Below are 25564 nucleotides of genomic sequence, written 5' to 3'. Positions count from 1 at the left end.
AGCAAACACGATTTTTGTGATTTTGTAGCTAAGTCAGCTGTTTAATTGAAAATAACATTAACTCAGTGGTGAAGGAGGCGGTATCAGGAAGGGATCTTCTTCTTCTTTAGCTTATCCTCTAAATTTGCAAAATATTTCATTTTGCCTAGAAGGTTCTTAGCTTCTTGAAGATCATCTGAAATGAAATAAAACATTACTAGTTTAAAGAGGGAGGCCTGAATTTTCACTTTCAAAATGAATCTCAAGATTCCCCTGACAGCACCCATTCCAGCACTGAGACCTGCAGGACCACACACTATTAAAACCATGCTGCCTATTATTTTAATCTCAGATGGTTCTGGAACACCTCAGCTTAGGTGTTCTACAAAACATGTTAAAATGTACAATTCAGAAAAGAAATGTGACATAAATACCTTTTAATGACTTTTCTGTCACGTGGCTATAATATTTATGTAGCCACTGCGGAATTTTAAGTATATAGACAAGCCAACTTCTTCTTTTTAAACAGACAATTCCTTGCATTGGCATTCCCACTTTTCATTTTGATGCACAATGAATTAACCGCAACTTTTGTATTGGATTTTATTTAATGTGAGGTCCCAAATTTCCTGAATCAGCAGAAATGTCAGCTTAGAAGTATTTATTCTAAATACCAAACAAAGAACCCTTGTTTATGCAGTGCTCCTGTTCTGTAGTTCAGGAAATATTCACCAATAAGAGAACGCGTTTTTAAAAACTATTTATAACTGGCAGCTAAATACTTCATAGAAATAGCTACCTCTTTCAAAAGCTGCAGTCACCTCTTTGGTCAGTTCTTCTTGTTTAACTGTAAAACAAATCATTCGTTACATACTTAGTATATTTAATACCACTGCATTCGCATTGTCTGTGTTGGAAAACTTCATTACTAGTCTCATAGTCTTTTGGGACCTAAGAGAGCTTTCCATAATATTGCTGTCATTTAAAAACATTATTATAATTTCAAACAGATATATTTACTTACATGGGTTTACAGACAGCAATTCCAAAGCAAATCAGTGGCCACTACTCAGAAATCCAAGTTAATTTTGCTCTGCCAGGGTACGCTGCTACAGTTAATTTTCTTCTACTTAGTTTTTATTCTAGTTATTCTAATTGTTTTTGGCACACTACTATTATTGCAAAGACTTAGATATAGCAATAAACTCAATGTTTTGGGTATCACCAACAATATAAACAAGTTGTTTGTATAAGGATAATAATAATATAATGGTTGCTAAACTGAGGAAAGTAAAATACAATGTCTTTAGAAATGAAGAAAGTGTTTAATGCAGTCAGTCAAGCATTTTATTCGACTTCGCTTTGAGTGATTCCTTCATTCGGAACAGTCTACTTGCCCAGATCCCCTGAAGGTTCAATAACGAGTTCCTTTTTATAATCAATACCTATATATATATATATACACAGACCTATTTTGCCATCAGAATGGGTACTCTTATACAGATTTTCTCAAGGCCGACTTGATGTTTAGGTGGCATGAAGTGGTATGTTATACCAGATACAGTAAATTAGTTCTGTACAAAACTCTCAAATCATAACTTGCCTTTAAGTAAAGTTTCAATTTCTTCAAGGGTATCCTCATTTTTAGGCTCTGCTAATTTCTCGTTAATTTCCATGATTTCCGAGAGAAACTCGGAGTCTGCCTCAGAGTCGGTTTCTTGTGCCGGCTCTACTCCCTTCAGCTCCAGCTGATGAAGAAAACGGGAATCAGGAAATACACATTCTTACATCTATTTCAATGTGAATTGTTTTCTTGAACATTTTTAGTAGGGCTCGCTCAGATTCATATCTGATAAACTTCCGGTCTATTCCATGAAATCTGCATAAACAGTCTTAAGATTAAAAATAGGTGGACTGTAAAAATCAGCAGTTAACCAGGGCCAAGAAAATGTAACAAAGGCTGCCAAGGGCCAGAGTGAGATTTCAAAGGAGCAGCCATGGCCAGACACAATGTCTGATGAAAACAAATTCGTGTGACATGAACAGCAAATGCGACGGTAGTAATCAATAAACTGTTAAAATAGAGGAAAAGCTGATCAATTTTCAGACAAACTTGTTTTCAGTCTCCCTTCTGTCCCTGGTAATCCTCTTCTTCAGAGGAACACAAATCAGCACGTTAACAATGGAGTCAAAGCTCTGATTCGCCACATCAGCACCAGCAGCCCCAGCCACCCATGGTCAGTTACAGGAGCGTTGATAAAACACCAAACGGGCGCTTTACCAGGTAGAGACCGCGGCTCAGGGGGTTCAGGAGGGTTTGGTACGCCTTGTTGATCAAGGAAGAGTGCTGCTCCGAGTAGTACTGTTCTTCCTGCGAATGGGCAGTAACGAGTTAATGACGTACGGGAAAATACATCACATTTCGTTACCAGCAGAGAAATAGCGTTCCCACAGCAATACGTATGTGTAAAACTACAAGCTGATTTTCAGCAGAAATGGAAAAACTGGAAGAGGGCGATCTGGACCTGCAAACTGTCATCTTGCACAACTAAGAGCGCAAGAACCACAGCAGCCCCTTCTCATCAGCCTGGGTGGAAATCCGTGAGTACGAGTCTCCTCTAAGATCAGGCAACACAACCTGGGGAGTCCCCGTAACCCCAGAGCGGGGGGGCCGCGGCTCGGCCGAGCGAACGGTGGCTCCTGCCCGCCGGGCCCCACCAGCCCGCCTGGGTCACCGCGCCACCCGCGCCGGGGGACACCGGCCGGCCCCGCGCTCACCGGCGGCCTCCGGCCGAAGCGATCGGGGTGAACGGCGCGCTGCAGGCTCCGGAACCGCCGCTGCAGCTGCTGCGCGTCGATGCGGAAGGAGCGGTCACTGCGGGCGACACAAGGTGGGTGAGGCTGCGGCCGGCCCGGCCCGCGCCCCCCCGCCGGCACTCACCAGCCCATCAGGCGGAACAGGTCAGGCCGCGGCCCCGGCGGCTGCAGCGCCTGGCAGCCGGGGCAGAAGTGAGGCGGCCCGTCGGCGCGGGGGAGGGCGGCGCCGCAGCTCCAGCACCGCGGGGCCGGGGCAGAGCCCGGCCCGACGCAGCGAGGCCGCGGGGCCGCCTGGGAGGCGCGGAGCGGCCAGAGCAGCCATGGCGCCCCGCCGAGCCGCCGCAGCGCCGCCCGCATCCCGCCGCGCCGCTCCCGGCAGCGCCCGCGCGCGCCCTGATTGGCTCGGTTCGTAGCGAGCGGCGGGGCGCGTGTCCACTGAGGAACGCGGCGCCGGGGCCGCGCGGCGCGGGCTCCAGCACCGTGAGTTCCGGCCCTGCGGCCGCCGGGCTCGCCCGGCTCTCGGGCGGCCCCGCTCCGCCCCGCGGCTGCTCCCGTCCCGGGGCGACTTGCGCGGCTGCTCCCGGCGGGGTCCTGCCGTGCGCCCGCCCGCGCGGCGCCGCGGGAGACAGGGCTTGCAGTGCTCGGGCAGGGCCGCAGGGGGCGCTGCCGGCGGCGCGCAGGGCTGGGGGCGTGGCCGGGGGGCGTGGCTTAACCCGCGGCTCCACCCGCGGCTCCGGGCCCCGCTGTTGCCTTCACAGCCGCTCTGCGCCTAGTCCGGTCCCGCCGGTCCTGGTGCGGCGGGAGGGCGCTGACAGACCGCGCTCCCGGCGGTTCTGCTTTGCCTGCGTTCCGGGACAGCTCTGTACGAGCGCGGCACAGAGGGGCACCGGGCGCTGCCGTGTTCTTGTGGCTGACAATGAAATGTAGCAAACGGGTAAGCGGGTGTGATTAGTCTGGGGTGTGCACTAAGCTGCGTGACAACCAGCTTCAGAACCGAGAGTTGCCGGTACCGGCAGGCACAGGTGAGCGCAGGAGAGCCCGGAGCGGCGGGAGACACTTCATTTTAAAGTTCTTATTTTTCCTGTTTGATGTTTTCCCTTTGTGTTCAGGGAGCTGCAATAGTTACTGCTTTGTGGGGATACTTTGTCAGAGGATGCTGCACATGCGTTTGTGAAATGAAGTGTGAGCTCTGAAGAGTTTGAATAAAAATCTAGGAATAACATTAACTTGTTTTAGAACCAGTAGAGCATCATATTGTTTTTTAAAAGGGAAAACATAGCTTGCAAAATCTTGGGGATTTACATAAAATGCACACTTTGGTTGACGGTTTTACTTACCTGAAGACTGAGAATAGGCTTGGCTATTAATAGTATGGTGTGTGAATGCTTTTCAGTTTCATTTTGCCCTAGTAATTGTTTTATAAACATTCTGTTTGAAGCCAACATGTCCCGAGAGACTGGAAGCGAAGCCCAGCAGTCCCAAGGCGCCCAGCAGTCCCAGGGCGGCACCAGCTCCTCCTCCAGCGGCTCCCAGAGCACCAGTCAGTCCTCCTCCAGCTCCGGGACCCTCAGCTCCCTGGACACTGTTCCCACGCAGGAGCTGCCGTCGATCCCTGAGGACCAGGAACCCGAAGAGCTCGTTCCTCAGCCTTGGGGTCGACTCTTTGCACTTGGAAAAGGTTTCAGCAATTGTGGTACGTGTTTGCTACAATGAGCCTCTTACTAAGTACAACCACGCTGAAGTACAAGCTTGTAACTTTTACTATAATGTTGTATTCCATACTGCATCCCAGTGTTTGTACTTTTAGTCAGATACACATCTTCTACAGACTTAGAGGAATTCTGGGGCATTCATGTTCCTCGTTACTGGCTTCATTTTTCCATTTCATAATTTATTTACATATCATATGAGTCTCTATAGCTGAAGGTGAGCTGAAAGCTCTACTGTTACTAAACACGATAGAATTACTAAAATATTGTGCATGGTGCTTTGTCTGAAGTACGATAAATGAACTTGATTGTATGGGAAGAATCTGTCTTTGTTATCTTACTACCATTTGGCATCGTCCTGTAGTGCCACAGTTAATAACTTCCTGCAACTTTGTGTTCTCTCTCTGCTTTACTTCCCCATCTCTGCAGACTGTGTGAATGATGAATACTGGTTTGGCAGAGACAAAAGCTGTGATTATAGTTTTTCTAAGCTGGGATTGTCTGATACTGGCTTCTACCAAAACTATAGCAAGAAGCATTTCCGAATTTTCAGGGTAGGTAATAAAAGGTTAACCGTCTTTTTCTGTTTGAGCATAATTGAAAAGGTTGACTTTGGTGGGGGCAGATCTTAAAGAAATCAAAGTTTGGGTACCTTCACCGTTGACTCCTTTAACAAGACTCTAGGCAGTGCTCCATTAACCCAGCTTGGGAAGGAACCTCAGTAATCCGATTTCCTGAGCCAACGATAGTAAATTTCTATAGTCTATCATGTCTTTACAATAAAGTAATTTTTCCCTACCATCACCTTTCTCATTTTTTCTTTTCTCTTTGAGGAAATGGGTCCAAAAAATTCCCATGTTGCCTACATTGAAGACCACAGTGCCAATGGAACTTTTGTTAACAGAGAGCTTGTTGGAAAAGGGAGGAGGCTTCCACTGACTCACAACTCTGAAATTGCATTGTCTATACAGAATAATAAGGGTAAAATGTACTCTAACATAAGTAGATTCTTTATGTGTTGTTTCTGCAGTGATTTTGGTATGTTTCTTGCAAGTTGAGCTTCTTCATGAGTGCTGTTAAAATATAGCTATGAATTGATGTTTTAGTACTGGCATAAAAATTATCCATATCCTGGATACCTCAACCCTAGAAAAAAACATGAGAAAAGAAAATTTAAAAGGAGCTGCCTCAGGACCCACCTTACTAGAATACAAACTTTTATAGTTGTTTCCTGTTCGGGAGACACTTGTGCTTACAGTGGCTGTGGATGTGGATGTGGTTGTGGGAACGGGAAACACACTATTCAAGGGAAGCTGAAACAAACCAGGTACTTACCAGATGCTGCACAATAATAGAAAAACCCTCGTGAATTAGCAGGGTTGGGGGGTTGTTTCTTCTCCACTAAGATTCTGTCTTCCCAATAGTCACTTTGCTTTGTACCCTGCTGTGATGTTGAAATTCTTGCCTATTTTGTCCTTAAAGGCAGTGTTAATTGAGTGCTGTTGTGAAGTTAATACCAAAGATGTCGGTTTTCAGTAATAAAAATCACCTTGCTAACCAATAGCTGATGTCACTTATGACATCAATTAACCTTTTTTATATACTTATAGTGGGCAGCGTTTTCATAGTTATGTTGTTGACTATAAAAGCTCAGGAAGCATAGTTGTTCGTTGCAACAACATTTTAAAGTTAATAACAGGAAAACGATCTCCACTCATCTTCCTAGTGTTTGTGTTTTCTGATCTTATGGTGGATGATCAGTTGGTGTTTCCTAGAGAATTCAGAGAGAAATATATCATGTCCAAGACTTTGGGAAGGTAAGCATCCTTCTTTCCACAGTATTAATTTTGTTAATGGTGTTCAGTACCTTGTGCTTAATTATTACCAGTGTTAATTGAGCTGCTGTTTAAACAACACAATGATAACACCTGACTTCTTTAATAAGATGACACCTGTTCTTTACAACAGCTTTAACAGGAATTTTGGCTTTATTCCTATAGTTGTCTTGGGTTTTGTAACCTAACATTAATTGTGAAATTAATTTTCTCTAGAAGAGAAAAAAAAAATCTGTAAATTCTTAACAAGTTCTAAAGTTTTGTATATTAATTTACTCAGTTATTGGAAGTAGAAGGAAGAGCTTTATGTCAGAATATAGCTTTCGACATCATCACTGTTGAGGCCTTCAGGCAGAAGTGGAAAGACTGTTTGCAGGAAAAAGGAGAGAGGCTGTTACTTCTGTTCTGGAAAAAGATGGTCAGTGAAGAATTTGGAGGAGAATGGTTAAGTGGAAATAAATCCAAGTGCAAAATATGAGGATTTGTTTCTATAATATAATTGCTACTTAGTAAAAAAAATATTGTCATACCTGTTCTTCAGATTTGTGCAGTCTGGTGTTGAAAGAACTCTTCACTAGATTCTCTTATCTTAAATGCATTTGTGTGATGGAAATGCTGGCAGAGCTCGTCTTTGACATTCACCGGTACCCTCTGAACAAACAGATTTGTTGCTCTGCTTGTTTACTCCTGTGTTTTTTGAATGGGCAGCTCTGGACGGAGCTTGCGATTTAAACAGACCACCTACTGAACGCTTTCTGGGGAAGTTTTGACAACGTAGCATTATCAGAAAGTCAGAAAGCAGCAGCCTCGAGCTGCGTGTGATCCAGCGCTTTCGCTTGTTTTGTCTGTGCTTGCTGTGCAGATTTATGAAGAGCATTTGTGGGCATTAACAGAGCTGTGCTTTTATCTTAGCGGTGCCTGCGGAGAAGTCAAACTGGCGTTTGAGAAGAGCACTTGTAATAAAGTCGCGGTGAAGATAATCAATAAACGGAAGTTCATGGCCAGCGGCATTAGAGAGGCGGTGGGTATTTGTCTGTCTGTCTGTCTCTCCGTCATTTTGCAGTGTCTGCAATATTTGATAACCGCTGTGACTCCCCAGCTCCCTTCAGCTAAAGGAGATTTTTCTCATTTAATGTCTCCTGTATGTGATTTCAAAGTGCCTTTTGATCTTACAGAATCTGCAGAATTCTGTAGATAATGCTTGCTTTTATTCTTTGACCGCATTTCATTATGTTCATAATTCATTGTTAATGTGGTATATACAAAGGGTGGTGGGGAATCTTGTGAGCTTTATCGCCAAAAACATATCAGATAAGACACATATAAGCAGCACAGTTTGACTAAAATATACAATGTCTGCTAATTTTGTCATATTTTCCGTCATAATACTTCTTAATGAAGTTGTATGAAGCTTTTTGGGGAGGGTTTTTCATGAGTCTGGTCTTGTAGCAGAGGCCTGAATTAGAAGGAGAACAAGCCAAGTGGCTTCAGTCCAACAGGAGGAGATCCACGCAGTTCCCTATCGGTGACTCGAGGAGAGAGCAGCATTGAACTTCAGGGTTAACCCCCATGGGAAGCACTCGAGGGAGGAAAGCTGGTTAAGGGCAGTGCCCGTATATGCTCGCCAAGATTATTTCTTTTAATTTGGAAATTAGATGGAGGTTTCTAACCTGCAGTGAAATGATGTATTTGGAGCAACATCTTATTACATATAGCGAGAGAAGACTCTCTAATTCACTGAAGGCATCCGATCAATTTATGGAAAAAGAGTATATGTTATAGTTGCTTAAAGTAGCAAGGGAGATGAACCTATGGCTTTTCTGGTACTGTCTCTTATTTCTGACGTGTCTCATTCCAGAACAGCACTGTCTTACCCAATATGATATTTGATTCTTTTAATAGAACCCGGCTTTTAATATCAATACAGAAATTGAAATTTTGAAGAAAATAGATCATGTGAGTGTTACTGTACTTTTTAATTCCTCTTTGCTGTCTGGTGTACTTCTGTAGTTCACTGTATTAGTGTAGTAACTAAAGATCAATGGCACCTGTTTAGAAAATATGTTGGAGGATGCATATAATTTTTCTTTTAAATAAGTCTATTGAATGCTTATTTTTTTTCTAAAGTAGACTATGTCTTTACATGTTATTTAACACCTTGAATACCTGAGGTGTAATTTTGAGGAGAAACTTCATGGGACAAGTTTCAACCTGAACCACTTTTGTAGAAATCCTTCCTTAATGCGTGTTTTTGTAAATCCTGCCCGATAACCAAATACAAAGATGAGATTCCACGGGCAGTTTTTGGAATTTGTATCCCCTCTTTCGCCTGCTCCCCCTGCCCTGCAAAAGACATTTCTTTTATTTTTGCTAAGTAGAAAGCTTGCATAGCTTAATTCATTTTGCCTTGCTTCCCATTGTATTATGGTATATAAATAAAATATTGAGGGCTTGGTAACTTACAACTGGAAAAAATAAAGGTACTTGTTGAGTTGTAGTCACTGCAAGAGCTGAATGTGTTAGTGTGTGGAGGTACAAGGGAGAAGACAACAGATCTGAAGATCAAGTGTGTGCCAGAGCCCAGGCACTAGTGAGTTGTGCTAAGTGTTAGTGTAACTGGCGAGGTTGAAGTCATACTGAAATAGGAACTTTAGGATGATAAACTGTTGATAATGTTAGTTTTTACAAATTATTTTACCTTTTTTGTTTGTCCATTTGTGTTCCCTTTTTAATTAGCCTTGCTTAATCAAGATCAAAAACTTCTTTGAAGCAGAGGATTACTACATTGTTTTGGAACTGTAAGTGACTTGTTTGAAAGTAAATGCGTAAAGTGAAATATTTTTCAGAGCCGCAAAGAACGTGTGTAGTTCCACACTGGGGTTTTTTGTTTTTCTTTCGCTGACCTCCACTGTTCTCTGAAACCTCTGTAAAATTAGGAACTAGGCTGACGAGGAGAGCTTTGAGAGCACTCGGTGCCGGGGTAGCTGCCCACTATGCTGCTGGGGGTTGCTGCTACTTCTTCTGATCTTTGAGCTCATAAGAGGAGGCTGATCAAAAATCTTGTAACAACTCCCAGTGAAGACTCAGGAGATGAAGCCTAATTCAGCAGCCCATGTGCCGTGTTTATGACATTGCTCACTCATTTGCAGAATATATTCCTTCTTTGTAGCGAAAATAGCCAAATGTTTTGGTCTCAGTGTTGTCTGATGAGATGAGTCTTTTGGAAGTAACATATCAACTTGTTGCTTGCATTCGTTTTAGGATGGAAGGAGGAGAATTGTATGACAGAGTGTCAAGGCCAGTCAAGATGAAAGAAACTACTTGCAAGTTGTATTTTTATCAGATGCTGCTGGCTGTAAAGGTACGGAATCATTAATTCTACCAAGAAAAATACGATTATGTATATGAATGTCAGTCAGATTAATTTTTCTGTCATCTGTGACTTCTGAAACCTGTACAAGCAATCAGCACAGTGCTCTTAAGCTGATTTCACAAGGTTCTTCACCTCAGTGCAGCCAAAGAACATTCCAATGCTTGCTGATTAAAAACAGAGACTAAAGTAATAATACAGGCTGTGCTTATTGATGGCAGGATTGTCAGGTGAGGCTTGTAGTTGTGTGTGTGCGGAGTCATCAGTGTAGTAGCCTTCAAAAAGTTAGTGAACAGGTGCTTTACTGTGCACTCCTGAATAAGCATTTCAGTCTGGCAGACAACAGATTAAGATCTAATAGATCTCAAATACTGAATATTAAGTCCTTAGATAAATTTCTTCTAAATGCACAAAATGGTAAATATATTTCATTAATAACTTCTGCAAGATTCTTTTTTACATTAACTTAATTGTCTGGACCTGAATATGTTTTCAGATCAATAATTTTCCTTTTTTTTTTGACTCCATTTTAATATCTTGCAACTGCAAAAGATAGAAACTTAATAGTTGTTCTGTAGTAGGTATTAATAAATAATAAACCTAGAATTATTTTACTCCTTAGTGAGTAAACTATTGTATTTTTTCCCAAATCCTAATTTTTGGGACAGCTGCCCAGGTAATAAAAGTGGTGTTGTTACCTTCTGTTCCATAATGTCTTCAGATATAATAAAGAAAAGCTTCCCTTCAGTGTAAATGTGAAGACATCTTTGGTACGTATTTTGGACTACTAGTTAGAATAAACCTTGTTCCTAGTTAACACAGACTTCAGCATATCTTACTATATCAGTCACTTATGGCTGATCGCTGTCAAACGTTCTCCTGACGAAAGCAGAAATCTGTTCTCAGGTTTGGAGCCGCTGTAAAACTGGACAGTAGACTCGCATGTAGACTTGAGAAGTATAGATAGGGGAATAATTCTACTCTTGCCTCAAGGAAGTCACTTTTTCCAAAATCTTGTGTATATTTTACTTGATTTGATCTTGTATCTCCTCCTTACTCGCTTTTACCAGTTACATCACCAGGCTCTGGAACCCTTTTCCAGCCTCTAGCTCTTGGACAACTGAGGCGTTTTGAATCTGTCGCTCACCAGTGTGAGGACTGGTGTGCACAGTGAACTTCGCTGTCTCTGAAACAGAAATGCCAGCTTGTATTTAAGAGGGTATGATCAGACAAGGATAATGACCAAGAGAAAGGAGAGGTGGAAAACCAGCATTGCTACAAAGGCAACGTAGAACTTTGGTGTTCCTTCGTTCTGTTGCTTTTAGTACAGCTTTCCCATGAATGGGGAAAACTGAATGCTTTGCCAGGTTCCTCCTGTGCTTGCGTTGAGGTTTGACCTCTGGAGCACAGTGGTTTCTAAGGCTGGTGTTTGGTTTGGTTGGTTTGGTTTTTAAGAAGAGAGAGTCAGAAGCTGTGTAGCTTTGAACATATGAAAGCCTCTTCTGCACCCATTGCACTTATCCTGCCATTGCTATATGAAAAATCGTAAAGCTTACTTTTAAAAAAAGTTAATAGTCTGGTTTTCTTTGTTTGTATATCTTTATATGTCTAGTATCTTCATGACAATGGAATTATACACCGAGATCTAAAGCCAGAGAATGTGCTACTTTCATCTTCTGAAGAGACATGTCTTATAAAGGTAAGGAAACTTACCCCCAAGTTTCTGTGTGGATAAGAAGAAATGTATTTCTTCCCATTCTTTTCCATATTTAGTTAAACATAGGAAAAAAAACCCAAAGGAATTGGTCATACAAACTATGAAGTAATTTGAAGCACAGAAAACATTGAAACATTTATAAGTTTAATTTTACTCCTGTGGATATTTCAACCCATATGCTTATGTAAGAACAACTGAGAGATGTGCTCATATAGCACTTAATTGAGTACACAACTTAAGATGCCGATACATTTCTCTTTTAATTCCCATAAAATCTCAATTCTTGAATTGTGGACAGCATTTCCACAAATATCCAGGCTGTATGGTAACTGAGTGGTGGGTTTTTTGTTTTTTGTTCGTTTGGGTTTTTTTTTGGTTGTGTGTTTGTTTGTGTTTCGTTTTGTTTTTCCCCAGGGTGGTAGGACTGGAGCTTTTTTGTGGGGGTTTTTGTTTTGGTTTTCCAAATAAAACATTGAATAGATTTGCATGCTAAACCCCTTATTTTTCAAGTTATCTTTTCTAATGAACTACTTTTCCTTTCTTCTGTGGTTGTCCATTTACATCCAAATCTGAGAGTACTTTACTCCTAGTGTAAATTGTGATCCTCTATCTTTTTCCTACTCCTCCTCTCCTATTCTCCATTGTTGTTTACTGACTACTTAATAATGTTTGGGGTAAATTTTGTTCATAGTCATGTACTGGAACTGACTTGGAAAGAAGAAACTTAATGTTACCCCTTGATGTATATTGACAAGCTGATATGTTCTAGTGCAATCAATCCTAATAAGTAATGTGGTGTCACCATTTTTAAATACAAGATTACAGATTTTGGACAGTCCAAGATTCTTGGAGAAACTTCTCTCATGAAAACATTATGTGGTACTCCCACGTATCTTGCTCCTGAGGTTCTAAATTCACTTGGGACTGCTGGATACAGCCGAGCTGTGGACTGCTGGAGTTTAGGAGTTATTCTTTTTGTGTGGTAAGATACTGTGGAGATGGTTCCTTCGTTGGGCATTGACACATGTGGCTCGAGACTTGGCAGCTTCAGTACCTTAATGAGGAAGTGGAAGTGTGTCTGTAAAAGTGTAAAAGACACTGTGATAGCAGAAGCTTTAAAATGTGTGATTTTAGTGTTCCATTTGCTATGACAAAATCTGTGTTATTTAACTTGTTTTCCTCTTTTGCATAGCTTGTGTGGATATCCACCATTTAATGAGCAAAATACTCAACTGTCACTGAAAGATCAGATCACTCGTGGAGAATACACGTTCATTCCCAAAGAATGGAAGCACGTATCAGACATGGGTACGACTCTGTTACAATGGGCAGCAGAATATTTATTCATACCTTTTTGCTAGTAGTGTTTGTTTTCCTTTAAGTTCTTTCAGCTGTATGGCACACTGCATGTTTCATTTTTGAAGTAGTCTCTTAACAATGTGGGTGTTTGTTTGCTTTGTTGTTGTTTTTTTTGTTTGTGTGGGTTTTTTTAATTCCAACTTGAAGCACTAGAAAGAGCATATATGTTTTAATTGAAGAGATTTCTTAGTAATATTTAGCTTTATTAACTACAGAAGTATAGAGTTTGTGGGCACAGACATCTGTTCTTCATGTTTTCACTTTTTCTTCTGACTTTTTCAAGTTGTTCTACAAACTTTTGACTTGCTCGAAGATTTTTCAAGTGTTGAACCAAAAATGCCAGGGATTTAAGGGATATGAGTTAGAATTCCAAGAGGAGTTTCATGGTGCTAGCTTTTGAGTTTAAAATATCGTCCGCATTTGTGGAATTAACTATTAAGTTGGGCCCACTCTAAGCTAAGTAGCCTGCAAAACTGATGAAGTTTTTGCATGGTAAACTAAAATGATGGTTACTGTCTTCATGTGCTTTCCTTCTTCAGGACAATTTATACGCACAGAATAATTGTAATATTTGCCTTTGATACTCCTTTGTATGCGCAGAGGAGTTTCTAATAAATGATGTGATCATTCTTTTTCTAGTAAACTTGCCAAATATAACTCCTTCCTGAATTATTTGAAGCTTATTCAATAATAAGTCAGACATAAAGGAGAATGCGAATCTATGTTAAAGTGGTACATAGCCCTCATGGTATGTATAACAGAATAATCAGATACAATGAAAAGTAAATCTTGCCAAAATTCCTTTATGGGAGATTTGGAGTCATAAAATATGACATAAATGCCATCTTTTTCACAGTGTCTATTAAGCAGTTTCCTAAGAAAATAAAGTTTGTGATTGAGCGTGTGTATGTCTTGTCTCTTCTTTCCCATCTTCCCAGACAATCTGCTTTCCAAGACACTGTAAACCAGGACACTAAATTAAGCTGTCTTTGCTTGTTCACAGTATTACTGAAGCTTTTAGGAACGTGCTGAACTTCTGTGCCTGCTCAGAACATAAATTGTAGACTTGCTCAGTGTATCTACTGGTAATTTTGGTATACTGAAAAGTGTCGAATCATGTGTGTGGTTACATCCTGCAGCCTTCCCTAAGCATAGAAAAAAGAAAAGCGATCTGCCCAGGCAGTATTTTTTGGGCATCATTCTGAAATGTTACAACACATACTGTTGCACAGAGCTTCTGTGTATGCATATTGCAGAACCCGTTTTCAGGTAATGAATTTACTGATCATATGCCAACCAACTCTGTTTATTATCTTAGCTCTGGATCTTGTGAAGAAGCTGTTAGTAGTGGATCCAAGCAAACGTCTTACGACAGAGGAAGCCCTAGAGCATCCGTGGCTTCAGGTAGGAACTGAGTCTTGACTGAAGGGCAGCATAGCTGGGTTGTTCTGGGTGATAACTTCTTGATGTCAATTCAAAGGTAGTTCAATAGCCTGGATAGTATGAGGCTTTGATACTGTGTGATTTGCTTCTGCAAGGCAGCAGGGGAACACTGGCTGCTCCGGTCAGCAGAGATGTAATGCATGCCCGATCCATCTCCTGTGGAGAACACTACAAAAGGTATACGATGATGGGCTGTTCCAGCCTTGGATCATTTCTGTGGCTCTTCTGGCCCCTCTCCATGTGTGTCCTGTGCTGAGGACCCCAGAGCTGGACCAGCACTGCAGGGGGGTCTCACCAGAGTGGAGCAGAGGGTCAGAATCCCCTCCCTCCACCTGCTGCTCACACTCCTTTGGATGCAACCCAAGATACAATTGGCCTTCTGGGCTGCAAGTGTATATTGCTGGATCATGTTGAGCTTCTCATCAACCAACACCCCCAAGTCCTTCTCCTCAGGCTGGGTCTCAATCCATTCTCTGCCCAGCCTGTGTTTGTGCTTGGGATTGCCCTGACCCAGGTGCAGGACCCTGCACTTGGCCTTGTTGAACTTCATGAGGTTCATATGGGCCCGCTTCTTGAGTTTGTCCTGGTCCCTCAGGATGGCATCTCTCAAGTGTGTCACCCGCACCACTCAGCTTGGTGTCATCTGCAAACTTGCTGAGGCTGCAGTTGACCCCACTGCCTGTGTTGTTGATGAAGACAGTAAACAGTATGGTCCCAATTTGAACCCCTGAGGGACACCAGTTGTCACCGGTCTCCATCCAGGCTTTGAGCTGTTGACCCCTACCCTCTGGATGTGACCATCCAGCCAATTCCTCGTCCACTGAACGGTCTATCTATCAAATCTGTATCTCCCATTTAGAGAGAAGGATGTTGTGAGGGACCACATCAAAGCCTTGCAGAAGTCCAGGTAGATGACATCCACAGCTCTTCTCTTGTCCACTAATGTAGTCACTCTGTTAGAGATGGCCACTTGCTTGACCAGGCAAGCCTTGCTTTTGGTGAAGCCATATTAGGAAGACATTTATTTGGGTGGAAGTGGGGAAACCTCCTTTTCTCGTTTATTCATTCATTCTTTAATTGCTGACCCATTTCGTTAACCAAAATGCAGGCTCTTCCCTTAAATATTCCGCATACTACTTAGAGTTACTGCTTTTTTTCACAGGATGAGGATATGAAGAGTACATTTCAACAGCTACTGGCTCAGACAAGTGCTACTATGAATCCACCACAAACATCAAAAATGGTATGTGTAACAGATTCTTTGACGATTAATACTTGATGCATAGAGAAACTAGATTTCTAAGTAATCCATAATAAGAAAACTAATTAATTTTGAGAACTTAGAGAAATGTGCATCTTGGCTGTATGTAGCAGGCTGCTAATTATCTCTGCTTTCTGAATAGGAGCAATGGACTTCTGTGCTTTGGCAGGACACTTTGTTTAAATGTGTAGAAACAGCCTCCTAGCATTTAAAGGTTTATTCAGATATTTAAAATTAAATTGTTGAACATGTAACATCTGTAATTCTGTAGCAACCACAACAGGCTCCGTCTTACCTGATTTCATGTAGACATCTTGCTGTGTCTTTCTTTTAGCCAACCACAATGAGAAAGCGTCTCCATGAAGCCGAGGGAGACTCTGGCTCTTCGAAGCGTGCTGTTCCTTCTACGTCATTTCAGAAAATGAAGTGAAAAAAAGAAAAAGTGGCTTATGTTAATTGCAGCTTTTTTTATGGAAAGCAGAATTTTTTTATTTAAGAAAAATCTTAATAATGGAATAACTATTGAAGATGCAATTGCTAAATAAAAATAGCTTTGTAAGACTGAAGTGACTGCTGTGTATGCATGAGAATCTACACAAATAGTCATGTTGCATTTCGTCCTGCTGACTGACTAGAGTATCAGAAAAACTCATGAACTAAGTCACTAAAAATTTTTAGGCTGGCTTCATCATAATCTACGCTCTGTTTCTTGTCTTCCAGTTTCTAGTCTAGGTATGGAAATAATGCTTAGTCCTCACAGATGTTTTGAGATATTTGATATTAATAATTGGTAATGACCAAATGGCAATTCTTGTACATTTGTGTTGTTCTTAATAAACTGGAGGGAGAAATATCCTTGGGCATATGGCTGAAAAAAATACCACTGGTTCAAGTCTACTCCATATACACAGGGATGATAAAGCAGAAGAAATGCTTGTCTGTCTTCTACTGACATTCCATGTGTGTGGTGGATTGGCACATCCTCCAAGAGTTGTGGTACTTACTGTAGCTCATCTGAAGTAAATGGGAATACCCAGTTGGCATTTGCTAGATAAAAGAATTGGAAAGGATGGGAGGGCATTGGGCTACATTTGTGATCATTGTACTGGTGATTTTAAAAAGACCTGCATCACTACAGACAAGAAGATAAATCACGCTGCACATTAACTGCAATAGGTTTGGCAGGCATGGGTCTAGAGCATTTGGGAGGTTCCGGTTTGGATCCCGGTTGTATGAATGTGATGAGAAGGCAAAGGATGAGCCTGGTGTGCCTGGCAGGAGCCACGCCAGGATGTGGGACCCCGAGCAGTAGCTGCTGAGGCTGCCGCTACCTTTGGGAGTTGGTCTTCCACCTCTTCTACAACGCAAGGATTTCGGCTGTGTTCTCCATGAAGATGGGCCTTGCAAGTGTTCCCGGCGAGGCGGGGGCTGAGGCGGGCTGCTGCCCTTGCTGTGGGGCCCGGGCGCAGGCCGGGATCGCCCCCAGCCCTACTAGGCCCGAGGGCCCGGCCCGCGGGCGGAACGAACTGCCCCGGACGGAGCCGCTTCGGCCGCAGGACGTCCGGGCCTGGTGCCGCCGGGCGGGGGGTGTCCGGGGTCCGAGCGGAGCCCAGCCCCGGGGCGGAGCCGGGACACAGCGGTTTCCCCAGAGCCGGGCCCGGAACGTGGCGCCGCGGGCCGGGCGGCCAGAGCGGGTTCGGCCCGGCGGGGGCGGCGGCGGCCCCTGAGGAGGAGGAGCCCGAGCGCGATGGAGCAACAGGCGCCGCCGCCCGCCCCGCCGGGGGCCGTAGCGGGGGGCCGGGCTCGGCGGCGGCGGGAGCGGGACGCGGAGTCTCCCCGGGTGAGTTGACGCCGGACGGGCGGCGGGAGCGGCTCCTCGGCCCGGCCCGGCGCCAAACGGCCGAGGGGGCGGGAAGGAGCCGCCGGGCCGGGCGCGATCGCTGCCCGCGGGCGTTGGAGGGAAGTTGCGGGCGGGCCGCTGTCCCGGCCCGGACGGGGAGCCCGCGGGGCGGGGAGGGACGGGGAGCGGCGGGGCAGCTCCCACAGCGGCCGCGGCCGTGCCGGCGGAAGCGGCTGCGGGTGCCCGGGGGCTGCGGCGCCGCCGGGCCTGGGGTGCAGCCGCGGCCGCCCGCCCGAGCGCTCGGCTCCCTCCGCCCGGGGGTTCTTGCCGGGCTGAGAGCGGCGCCGCCTTCCCGGGAGCCCCCGCCCGGTTGGCGGGCCCGGGCCAGCGGTGCGGCGGGAGCGGCGGCCCCGCGGGCCGGGCCGTGGCGGGTCCGGGCTGGGCTGGGGACCGGCCCTCGCCGTGCGGATCCCGGTGTGCACGGCCGTGTCCCGCCGGCAGCTCGCTGGGGGAGCAGCTGCTGCAGCTTCGTGTCCTGCTCTGGCAACTTCCCGGGTCGCGGCACACTGACCGCATGAGGAGGTGGTGGTCAAATCAAGCGTGTGAGTTCTCGCCCTGCTCGGCATCGAGCAGCGTGTGCAGCTCCGATGTTGGGGTGCTCGAAGCAGAGCAGTTTTCCTGCCGATACCCGAGATTTTATGAAGCTGCTGTTTGTGAACTTGACTGAAGTAGCAAAGACGTGTGTGAGTGCATTTAGAGATGTGCTGCATGTAGAATGAATTTTCAGGATGCAAAAACTTGCCCTTTATAGAGCTGGTCATAATAATAGTTATAAATCAAGCTACCTGTTAGTTTTTATTAGCAGGAGTAATATATAAAGGGCAACAACACACATGAAAGGAGCAACATTTTTGGTTTGGTCTGCTGTAGACAGGACAAGAAACAGTACATTTTCTGATACGAAGGAGATTTGGGGTGCATATTAGGAAAAATACTTTAATGATGAAAAACATAAAGCAGTAGAATGAGATTGCCCAAGTAAACAATGGAGTCTCCTTCAGTAGTTCAGAAACAATTTGGAAAAACGCCTGTCAGAAAAAAATAATGGTATAATCGTAAGGAAAATAAGAGACCAGTAGATTCTAATTTGATGCTTTTTTGTTGTTGTTGTTTGACTTTAAAAAAAAAAAGAAAGTCTATAGACCATTCTGATGCTTGAGACAGGATGTCAATTTGCGGCTTGCTTCCCTTTCCTCCTAAATATACGCCTTAGTTTGCTCTGGTAATGTATTTAAATCCTGCAGTTGTTGTGTTGTGGTAACTATGTGATATTTTTAACCTTTTTCGGTCTGCAGGACTGAAAGTGGGTGACACCAACCACAATTATAGCGGTCTAAACCTTTAACGAATATTTCCAAGTACTGTGTATGTTACCATACGCACGTGTTGCCTGTTGCCAAATCCCAGCCTGGTTGGGTTGAAGGGACCCCTGGAGATCATCCAGTCCAACCCACCTGCTAAAGCAGGGTCACCCAGGCTGAATTTCAAAGTTATAGTGATATCAAATTGGGTCCATCTTTTTGAAACACCTTGTACGATTGCTGCAGAATTCACAACTGTCTTGTAATCAGAGTGGTACAAAGATACTCCCGCTGAGTTTTTGAGGGTCCTTGGGGGACAGTGGGGTGTACATGACAAAACAATTATTGACTGCACATGAGGCTGATGAGGAGAAAACGTGCCAGAATCGATGGAGCTGGGACTTTCTGCACCTCACTTTAAATAACAGTTGTGGTAGCTAAAAGGCTTAAATCTGTTTTTCTTGGTTATTTTTCATTACCTAAAGTTGACAATCTAGGAAGGTGGCTCTGCCAGTGATGACTGTTCTGTTGCTAAGATAAATTGTGTGCCCCACTAAATTTCTGTGAGTATCCCCAGTTCCAAAGACTCATCCTTCCCTTCCCACCTGGAGGTGGCTTAATATAGAGGTGTGTGAGCAGATGTATCCGTGCGAGTTCTTTGGTTTGAAGAGAATTTACCCTTGTTTCCATTGTCTGTGCATACATGTGCTTCTGCGGGATCTACACATCAACCTTAGGATGTACCAGCATCATCTTCACTTTCCCACCCACTACCTCTTCAGATAAACTTCCTTACCTGGTGACTCTGCAAAGTGTTGTAGAATCAGCTGGTCCAGATTAGAAGGAAAAACTTGTGAATATGTGGATTGCTGCATGCTAAAATAGACACCACCTAGTCATATGCCCCAAGAAGGCAATATATCTTGTGGAAGACATCCTTCCTAGGGAATGATATCTTTCACGAGGCTCTTTTCTGTTCCTTCTGAACCCCAAAATGTCGATAGATGAACAGTTTACCTTTTTAGAAATCTGATTCTGAATTCATAATTTGTTCTGCAGTAATGCCAGTGGCTTTAATTTTTGCCATCTAGTTTTAATATTTTGATTTTTTTTTCCCTTTTTTGAATAGTATTTCTTAACACTAACATATAATTTCTCCTTTCCACTCCAGATTTCTTTCTTTGGATCAAAATCTTTTGGAAGAAGAAGTTCTGACAGTCCCATGTTGAGCAAAGCTGAATTTGTTGAAAAGGTTCGCCAGAGCAATCAGGCTTGCCACGATGGTGATTTCCACACGGCAATCGTGCTGTACAACGAGGCTTTGGGAGTTGATCCTCAGAACTGCATTCTTTACAGTAACCGTTCGGCAGCCTACATGAAAATCCAACAATATGACAAAGCCCTGGATGATGCCATCAAAGCACGACTTCTAAATCCCAAATGGCCAAAGGTAAGGAAGTATATTTGTCTTCTGGGGAAGGAGTAGTAACTCCTTTGTTCACATATGTAATACCTGATGTGAACAAGTGCATATATTTCTCTACTGAAGTCTGCTTTTGCTAAAAGCTCCTGATAATAGTGTCTTCTGTGTTTGAAAGTTGTTTGACTTGAGCTTCCTGTTGGGTATTAAACTGTTTTCTGTCGTTAATTTGGCTGTTCCACAATGAAGGTGACTGTTTGCTTAAGGCATCTCTATCTCCAGATTTGCAATTATTTGACAGTGTAACTAAATTGACAATTTCAATTAAAACATCAGCTAGGATGAGTGGAACTGAAATACTGAAGTCTGTTGGTGATGCTTTCCTCTTTAAAAATAATTCATGTTAATTCTGTTTCCATAAAATACCAGCAAGGGCCAAGAAAGGGATCAGTATCTGGAAAGCTCATTTGAACGTCCAGTTAAAAGTGCAAGCCCATTAACGCTGAAAGCCACACCTATTAGCTAAGCTCCACTAATTTTTGGAGCTGTTAACAAAGTGAAATTCTTTCTGCTTTCAGCACACCAGCCATAGCAACTGTCCAAGTGTGATTAACGTAAATCAGTGCATAAGATAAACACTAATTACTTGTAATTATTTTACCACAAAGAGCTGGCTATTTATCTGCTTGTAGGGGATGGTGAATTGTGCATCTCTAGGCTGACCTTTACATATTTTACAACTTTTTTTCTGCATTTCTGGGGAGCGGTGACAGAAAATGGCAGAGGGATTTTGGTGCTTGCAGTAGCTGGGGCTCTTGGGTTGCTCTCCTTCTTTATGGGAAAAGCACAGGGAAGTCTTTGTTTCTTTTTTGCTTAATTGAGGATCACAAACTGGAAAATAACTTTTGCTCAGAGGAGGCAGAGCTGAATTTAGACACTGTCTGCGCTACTGGGTATTTTTTCCCCCTCTTCCCGTGTTACTGACGGATAAACAGGGTGGTTTCCCACATTACTTGTTGAAATGCCGGTGCTGTGATGGGTGGTGAGCAGGAGAGGGTTGGTGGTGTCAGTGCTCCTGGCCACTGGGAGCCGTGTTACCCAGCAGAAATGCTGTGCAGATCACAGCAGAGGTGGAAGATCCTGGAACGGAGGCAGCTTAAGTTCGTATGGTACGTTTTCCTTGTTTTGAACATTTACATTTTTTAAAACATGTATTCATGTTTTTATTGCATGGTTAACTCTAATTTTGGCTAGGACAAGGAAGGGTGTACTTGGGGGCTAATTAACTAGTCTGATATGTTTTGAACACATGCATTTGAACACATGCATCTGATATCAGAAAATACGCAGTGGTGTTTATAAACTTCCTATAGATGACTGGTTGTCAGTCAAGCTTGGTTTGGAGTGCTGTCCCTGCATAGTACGTGGATTATTTTTTGGTTTTGTGTGTGTGCAATTCGTCAGCATGAGACAACAGGAGGACACTGATGTGAAACACTTATGTTGCGTATTTCAAAATCAAAGCTGCTTTATGGATTAAAAAAATTATTTGATTTTAAGTGGTAGAACTTAACTGGAAAATTGAAATTTAGGCATATCAAATCTAAGCAATTTTATTCATTAGCCAGAAGAGGGAGCTTAACAGGTGTAGCTTGTATTTTTTTTGAAAGGCCTGCATTTTAAATACAGAACCCAGTTTCCTTTTACTTAGGAAGCTGAAAAATTAATTTGATCCAAGTTTTCGGAGATTTAAGCTACTAAATGTAAATGTCTTTGTTTCTTTTCCTCCTTTAAATGGACATGAAGTTTTCCTCCTTTTCCTCTGGCCTTTAAATGGACGTAAAGTTTTGGTAATCCTCTTGTTACACTCCACATGTCTGGGTCTGTACCTGTCAAAAATTCTTCAGATCCAACAATTGCTTGGGTATATTTGTTACATTTTATTGACTGGGCTTGACTGTGTCAGTCCAAGTACACAAAGTATTTCCAAGTGTTCTTCGTTAACCTGTGTCCCGTGTTCATTGTGTTTGCTCTGCTGGACTCAGCTACATGAATCAGTGTTTATTTCACCTGTGGGCTCTGTTTCAATGGAAGTTGCACTCCTGTGCAGAATGTCCCGCTGTACTTCTCAGATATTTTCACCTGAGTCTTTATAATATAAAATAGAGCTATTAAATTCTACAGTTTTTGTTTGTAGACCAATCTTTCGATCTTTATGTCTTCATATTAAAAAAAAAATAATAATAATTTCATTAAACCCCCCCGAATCTTTCTTTCCATAGCTGCTGTTTCTAATAACCCCTGTGGGAGACGGGTTCCAATCTTCACAGTCTCTGAGATTTTATGAACCATTTTCAGGGTTTCTTTGGGGATGGGAAATGATGATGTCTTAGAGAAAAAACCAGTCTGTTACAGAACAGCAGGGTCACTGCGGCCCGGCAGCAAGATACCTGAATTATACAGAACAGCTCATTCTTATAATACAATAATACAGAGGTATCTGAACAAATTGAAAGATGACATATTAAAAATGAATGCAAAGAAACGTGATTTTTGAATAATCTATTTGTGGTCCATGGGAGTTGATTGTCACAGTGGGCCGGGAGCTTCCAGATGAGAGTATCAGAATTACAAACAAGTTTAGGATGCGGTAGATGGATGAGAAATAAGCTTTCACTTCTGGGGACATGAGGTTGCTCATTAGTGCAGAATTTTTGGAGTAGGAGGGAGAACTTGTATGTTCATAATTCTCTTTCCTGTGCGGTTCTCGGGCGCATCCCTTGCAGGACCAGCCTGGAGCGCTGGCCTCACCTGCGACTTCAGGTCCTGATTGTGTATTTCAGTCTGTGCTAGGATGAAAACATTAAATATTTGCTGTATTAAGATGCGGTGGCTGAGATGCGCGACTGCTGCCGTAGTGATCAATACAGGGATTTCCTGACTGTCTAGCCAGGCAGTGCTTGATGACCACAGTCTGTCTCACACAGAGATTGTCAGGGATGGTTTTGTCTTTGGAATTTGGAATGTTTCACTTTTTTGATTGTTTTGTTTTGTTGGCACCATAAAGACAAACTCACCAAACAAACCGAGCAAACTTTTTTGTCTAGTATGCACGTTGCAAGCCCCCAGATGTGCACACCATAGAAGATATTGATACCAAAGAAGCATTCTGTGAAATAACTTTAAAATGGCAATGACACTGTGGCATGCACAGAGTTTAATAGTAAATGCTATCCTAGCATTGTGGAAGTATTATGGGATTTTCTAACTGCAGAAGTATTTTCTAACTGCAGAAGTATTTTCTAACTGCAGAAGTGTTTTCTGCCTTTGACCAGCTGGGAAAGGAGATGTTGAAAAACCTTTGTGTAATAGGAAAGTAGCAGCCTTGGAGGTGTGTGTGGAGACTGGATGAGGAGAACCTGTGTGCAGGTGTCAGCACAGGAGGTCACACAACGTAGCGGTGAGAGGTTTTTTCCCCTTTGGTTTTCAAAAGTGCCTAACAGGGCAAAAAGCTGGCTTTATTTAAAATAAATGTCTGAACATTTGCATCATTCCAGTTCTAAGGCTACTGGAAAAAATTACAAACATGTGGCAGAAGAAGAATAAATTCATATGTGTCTTTATACCTAATTGGGGAGAAGAGGAGGAGGTTTTAATGATAACTTTGCATGTAATACTGGGGGAAGATTATACTCCTAGTGTCTGCCGCCAGTTGATTTGCTGCTGTGGCTTTAAGTTCTTCAGAAGGAAAGTTTCAGATTTCCAGTACTTTACACAAGGCAAAAAAGTAATTTAAGATATTTATTCTATCTTTACCGTGTTAACATGTGAACTTTTTAGTGCTGAAAAACTTTTGTCATTAATAATTGAGCTTATTATGATGATTTATTTTCTTGGAGAATAAGTGTTTTACCTTGAATGAGGAGGTTTGGGCATCATGTTTGAAATGTCAATAAAAATGTAGCATGATCTCTACCACCAAATGTGTGCTGTTCACTGTAGCTTGCGTGAAAGCTCCTCTTTGTAACCTTTCTTACAGGGGGAGCTCAAAGCCTTTTTAAGCAACTTAATGTATTTAATAAGAAATAATTCTGACTGAATCCTATTGTTAGACTTATTTCACTTGAAGAATGCTAACTACTTGATAAAACCTTTGAGAAGTAGTATTATGCAAAGTGATTCATAGGTGAATGTTGAGGAGCCGTGTCCAGCCATGTGTGGTTAGTTGTGAAATATATATGATGTAGAAACTTGTATTTGTATTTTGTGGCAACTCTTAGGTATATGATGTCGGAGATGTTTCCATCCATCACTGTAGTTCTCATCATCTTGAATGTGTCTTGTTTTTGTGGTTTGTTTTGGTTTGGTTTTGAGTATCCAGTCTTCAAACACTCAATATTTTCTGCATTTGTTTTTCTCCTGTTCCAACTGACGCTTTTACAACTTTGGCAATGATGACTTTGTCACCCTGAAGTCTTTACTGATTTCAGTTTTCCAAATCAATGCTTCCCAGCCCACCCTCAGATGCCGTGAGCAGAATATCCCTGCTCTTGAGTGATAATCCTCAAGTATGAATGTAAATGTGAACTATGCCTAGTGGAATTCTATTAAGAACTAAGTAACCTCCTTTAATCTAAGATTTGGTCTTTAGGAAAGAGCAGGCAGTATTTGGTTGAGAGTAATTAACTGGTTTTTGGCACTGATGCATGGTCTTAATCTCCCGACAGAAAAGTTATTCATTAACAGGAGATACAGTGACTTTGTCAGACTTGAATGGACACTCACAACCAAAGTCTCACGTGGGAGCAAGAACCACAAAGATGGATGTTTTCAGCACTCTGAGGAGTGCCTGGATTTTATTTTAGTCCTGTGTGAGTAGAAAGATGCTGTCTGAACAATTCCGTGTTGCTGTGCTGTTTGAAGCCCCAACAGAGTTTGAGGAGCAGTGTCCCCTGAAGAGGTGACTGGCTGAGGGACGGCCAAGGCGGCTGATGGGGTTGAAGATCGGGATTCAACAGGGGCCTGTGATTATGTGCAACTGTATAAGCCACAGAGCAGGTAAAAGTGTTATTTCTCAAAACAGGGACACTTTTTCCTATCAGCCTGGTTTTGAGCTGCAGCACCCTTTACAGAAAAGGTGAATAGTCTGGAGCGTTTAGTTGGTGTAAGAGGAACGCACTGTGTGTATGTAATCTAAAAGTAACTAGGATGAATTACGACCACTTTTCGTCAGGCACACATTTCTTTTATGATCTTAGTCTGTCTCCTCCACTTCATTTAAAAACGTGGCTTTGTACCTGTTGGTGGAGAACAAATCCAGAAGATAGAACAGAAAGAAGGGGGAGTTTGAGCTGCAAGGCCTCTGGGTATTTGAAATGCGGGAGGGCTTTAGATGTTGTTATGTAACTGTAGGGGAATTCAACAAAATAGGTTACACTGGCATGTTGTTTAAG

The 25564-nt window shown here is 43.0% G+C and overlaps 3 protein-coding genes and 1 long non-coding RNA gene across 9 annotated transcripts in view; 2 read left to right on the top strand and 2 right to left on the bottom strand.

Moving 5' to 3' along the window:
* Positions 1–11: 11 nt before the first annotated feature.
* HSCB (HscB mitochondrial iron-sulfur cluster cochaperone) lies at positions 12–3340 on the bottom strand. Its single transcript, XM_065851604.2, has 6 exons — positions 2921–3340; positions 2758–2854; positions 2261–2350; positions 1583–1727; positions 779–826; positions 12–175 (listed from the first exon to the last, which is right to left on the bottom strand). Exons 1-6 carry the CDS (start codon positions 3151–3153, stop codon positions 84–86), a joined length of 705 nt encoding a protein of 234 aa, XP_065707676.1. The 5' UTR covers positions 3154–3340; the 3' UTR covers positions 12–83.
* Positions 171–16056, top strand: CHEK2 (checkpoint kinase 2). 5 transcript variants are annotated; one of them, XM_065851595.2, is made up of 15 exons: positions 171–2580; positions 4235–4489; positions 4935–5059; positions 5339–5486; positions 6232–6322; positions 7253–7361; positions 8243–8296; positions 9077–9138; positions 9602–9701; positions 11323–11409; positions 12246–12409; positions 12620–12735; positions 14105–14190; positions 15392–15472; positions 15825–16056. In XM_065851595.2, the coding sequence occupies exons 2-15, from the start codon at positions 4240–4242 to the stop codon at positions 15918–15920; spliced, it is 1569 nt and encodes a 522-aa protein (XP_065707667.1). In that variant the 5' UTR covers positions 171–2580; positions 4235–4239; the 3' UTR covers positions 15921–16056. The 5 variants fall into 5 exon arrangements, with proteins under 5 accessions (XP_065707667.1, XP_065707665.1, XP_065707666.1 ...); XM_065851593.2 differs by lacking the exon at positions 171–2580 and adding an exon at positions 3179–3276; XM_065851594.2 differs by lacking the exon at positions 171–2580 and adding an exon at positions 3500–3730.
* On the bottom strand, positions 11555–17200 carry LOC136109160 (uncharacterized). Its single transcript, XR_010652459.2, has 3 exons — positions 16822–17200; positions 15786–15894; positions 11555–12505 (listed from the first exon to the last, which is right to left on the bottom strand). It is a non-coding gene; the product is annotated as an uncharacterized lncRNA (long non-coding RNA).
* Positions 17201–17216: 16 nt separating this feature from the next.
* TTC28 (tetratricopeptide repeat domain 28) overlaps positions 17217–25564 on the top strand; it is a 99985-nt gene continuing 91637 nt past the window's right edge. For both annotated transcript variants that reach the window (XM_065851590.2, XM_065851589.2), the window contains exons 1-2: positions 17217–17330; positions 19863–20141. In XM_065851590.2, the coding sequence (XP_065707662.1) occupies positions 17238–17330; positions 19863–20141 (372 nt within the window). In that variant the 5' untranslated portion in view covers positions 17217–17237. The remainder of the gene's footprint in view (positions 17331–19862; positions 20142–25564) is intronic.

This window comes from Patagioenas fasciata, chromosome 17 (assembly GCF_037038585.1).
Source record: "Patagioenas fasciata isolate bPatFas1 chromosome 17, bPatFas1.hap1, whole genome shotgun sequence".
In the NCBI taxonomy this organism is placed as follows: domain Eukaryota; kingdom Metazoa; phylum Chordata; class Aves; order Columbiformes; family Columbidae; genus Patagioenas; species Patagioenas fasciata.
Note: the sequence above shows the minus strand (reverse complement) of the source record. Positions and strands in the feature narration are given on the sequence as shown.

Excerpts from the sequence above, each read along its gene's own strand:
- CHEK2 (XM_065851595.2), top strand. The coding sequence starts at position 4,240 with ATGTCCCGAGAGACTGGAAGCGAAGCCCAGCAGTCCCAAGGCGCCCAG. Across the intron at positions 4,490-4,934 it reads AAAAGGTTTCAGCAATTGTG|ACTGTGTGAATGATGAATAC; the intron begins GTACGTGTTTGC and ends CCATCTCTGCAG. Across the intron at positions 9,139-9,601 it reads TACTACATTGTTTTGGAACT|GATGGAAGGAGGAGAATTGT; the intron begins GTAAGTGACTTG and ends CATTCGTTTTAG.
- HSCB (XM_065851604.2), bottom strand. The coding sequence starts at position 3,153 with ATGCGGGCGGCGCTGCGGCGGCTCGGCGGGGCGCCATGGCTGCTCTGG. Across the intron at positions 2,855-2,920 it reads CTGTTCCGCCTGATGGGCTG|TGACCGCTCCTTCCGCATCG; the intron begins GTGAGTGCCGGC and ends TGTCGCCCGCAG. Across the intron at positions 176-778 it reads GACTGCAGCTTTTGAAAGAG|ATGATCTTCAAGAAGCTAAG; the intron begins GTAGCTATTTCT and ends ATTTCATTTCAG.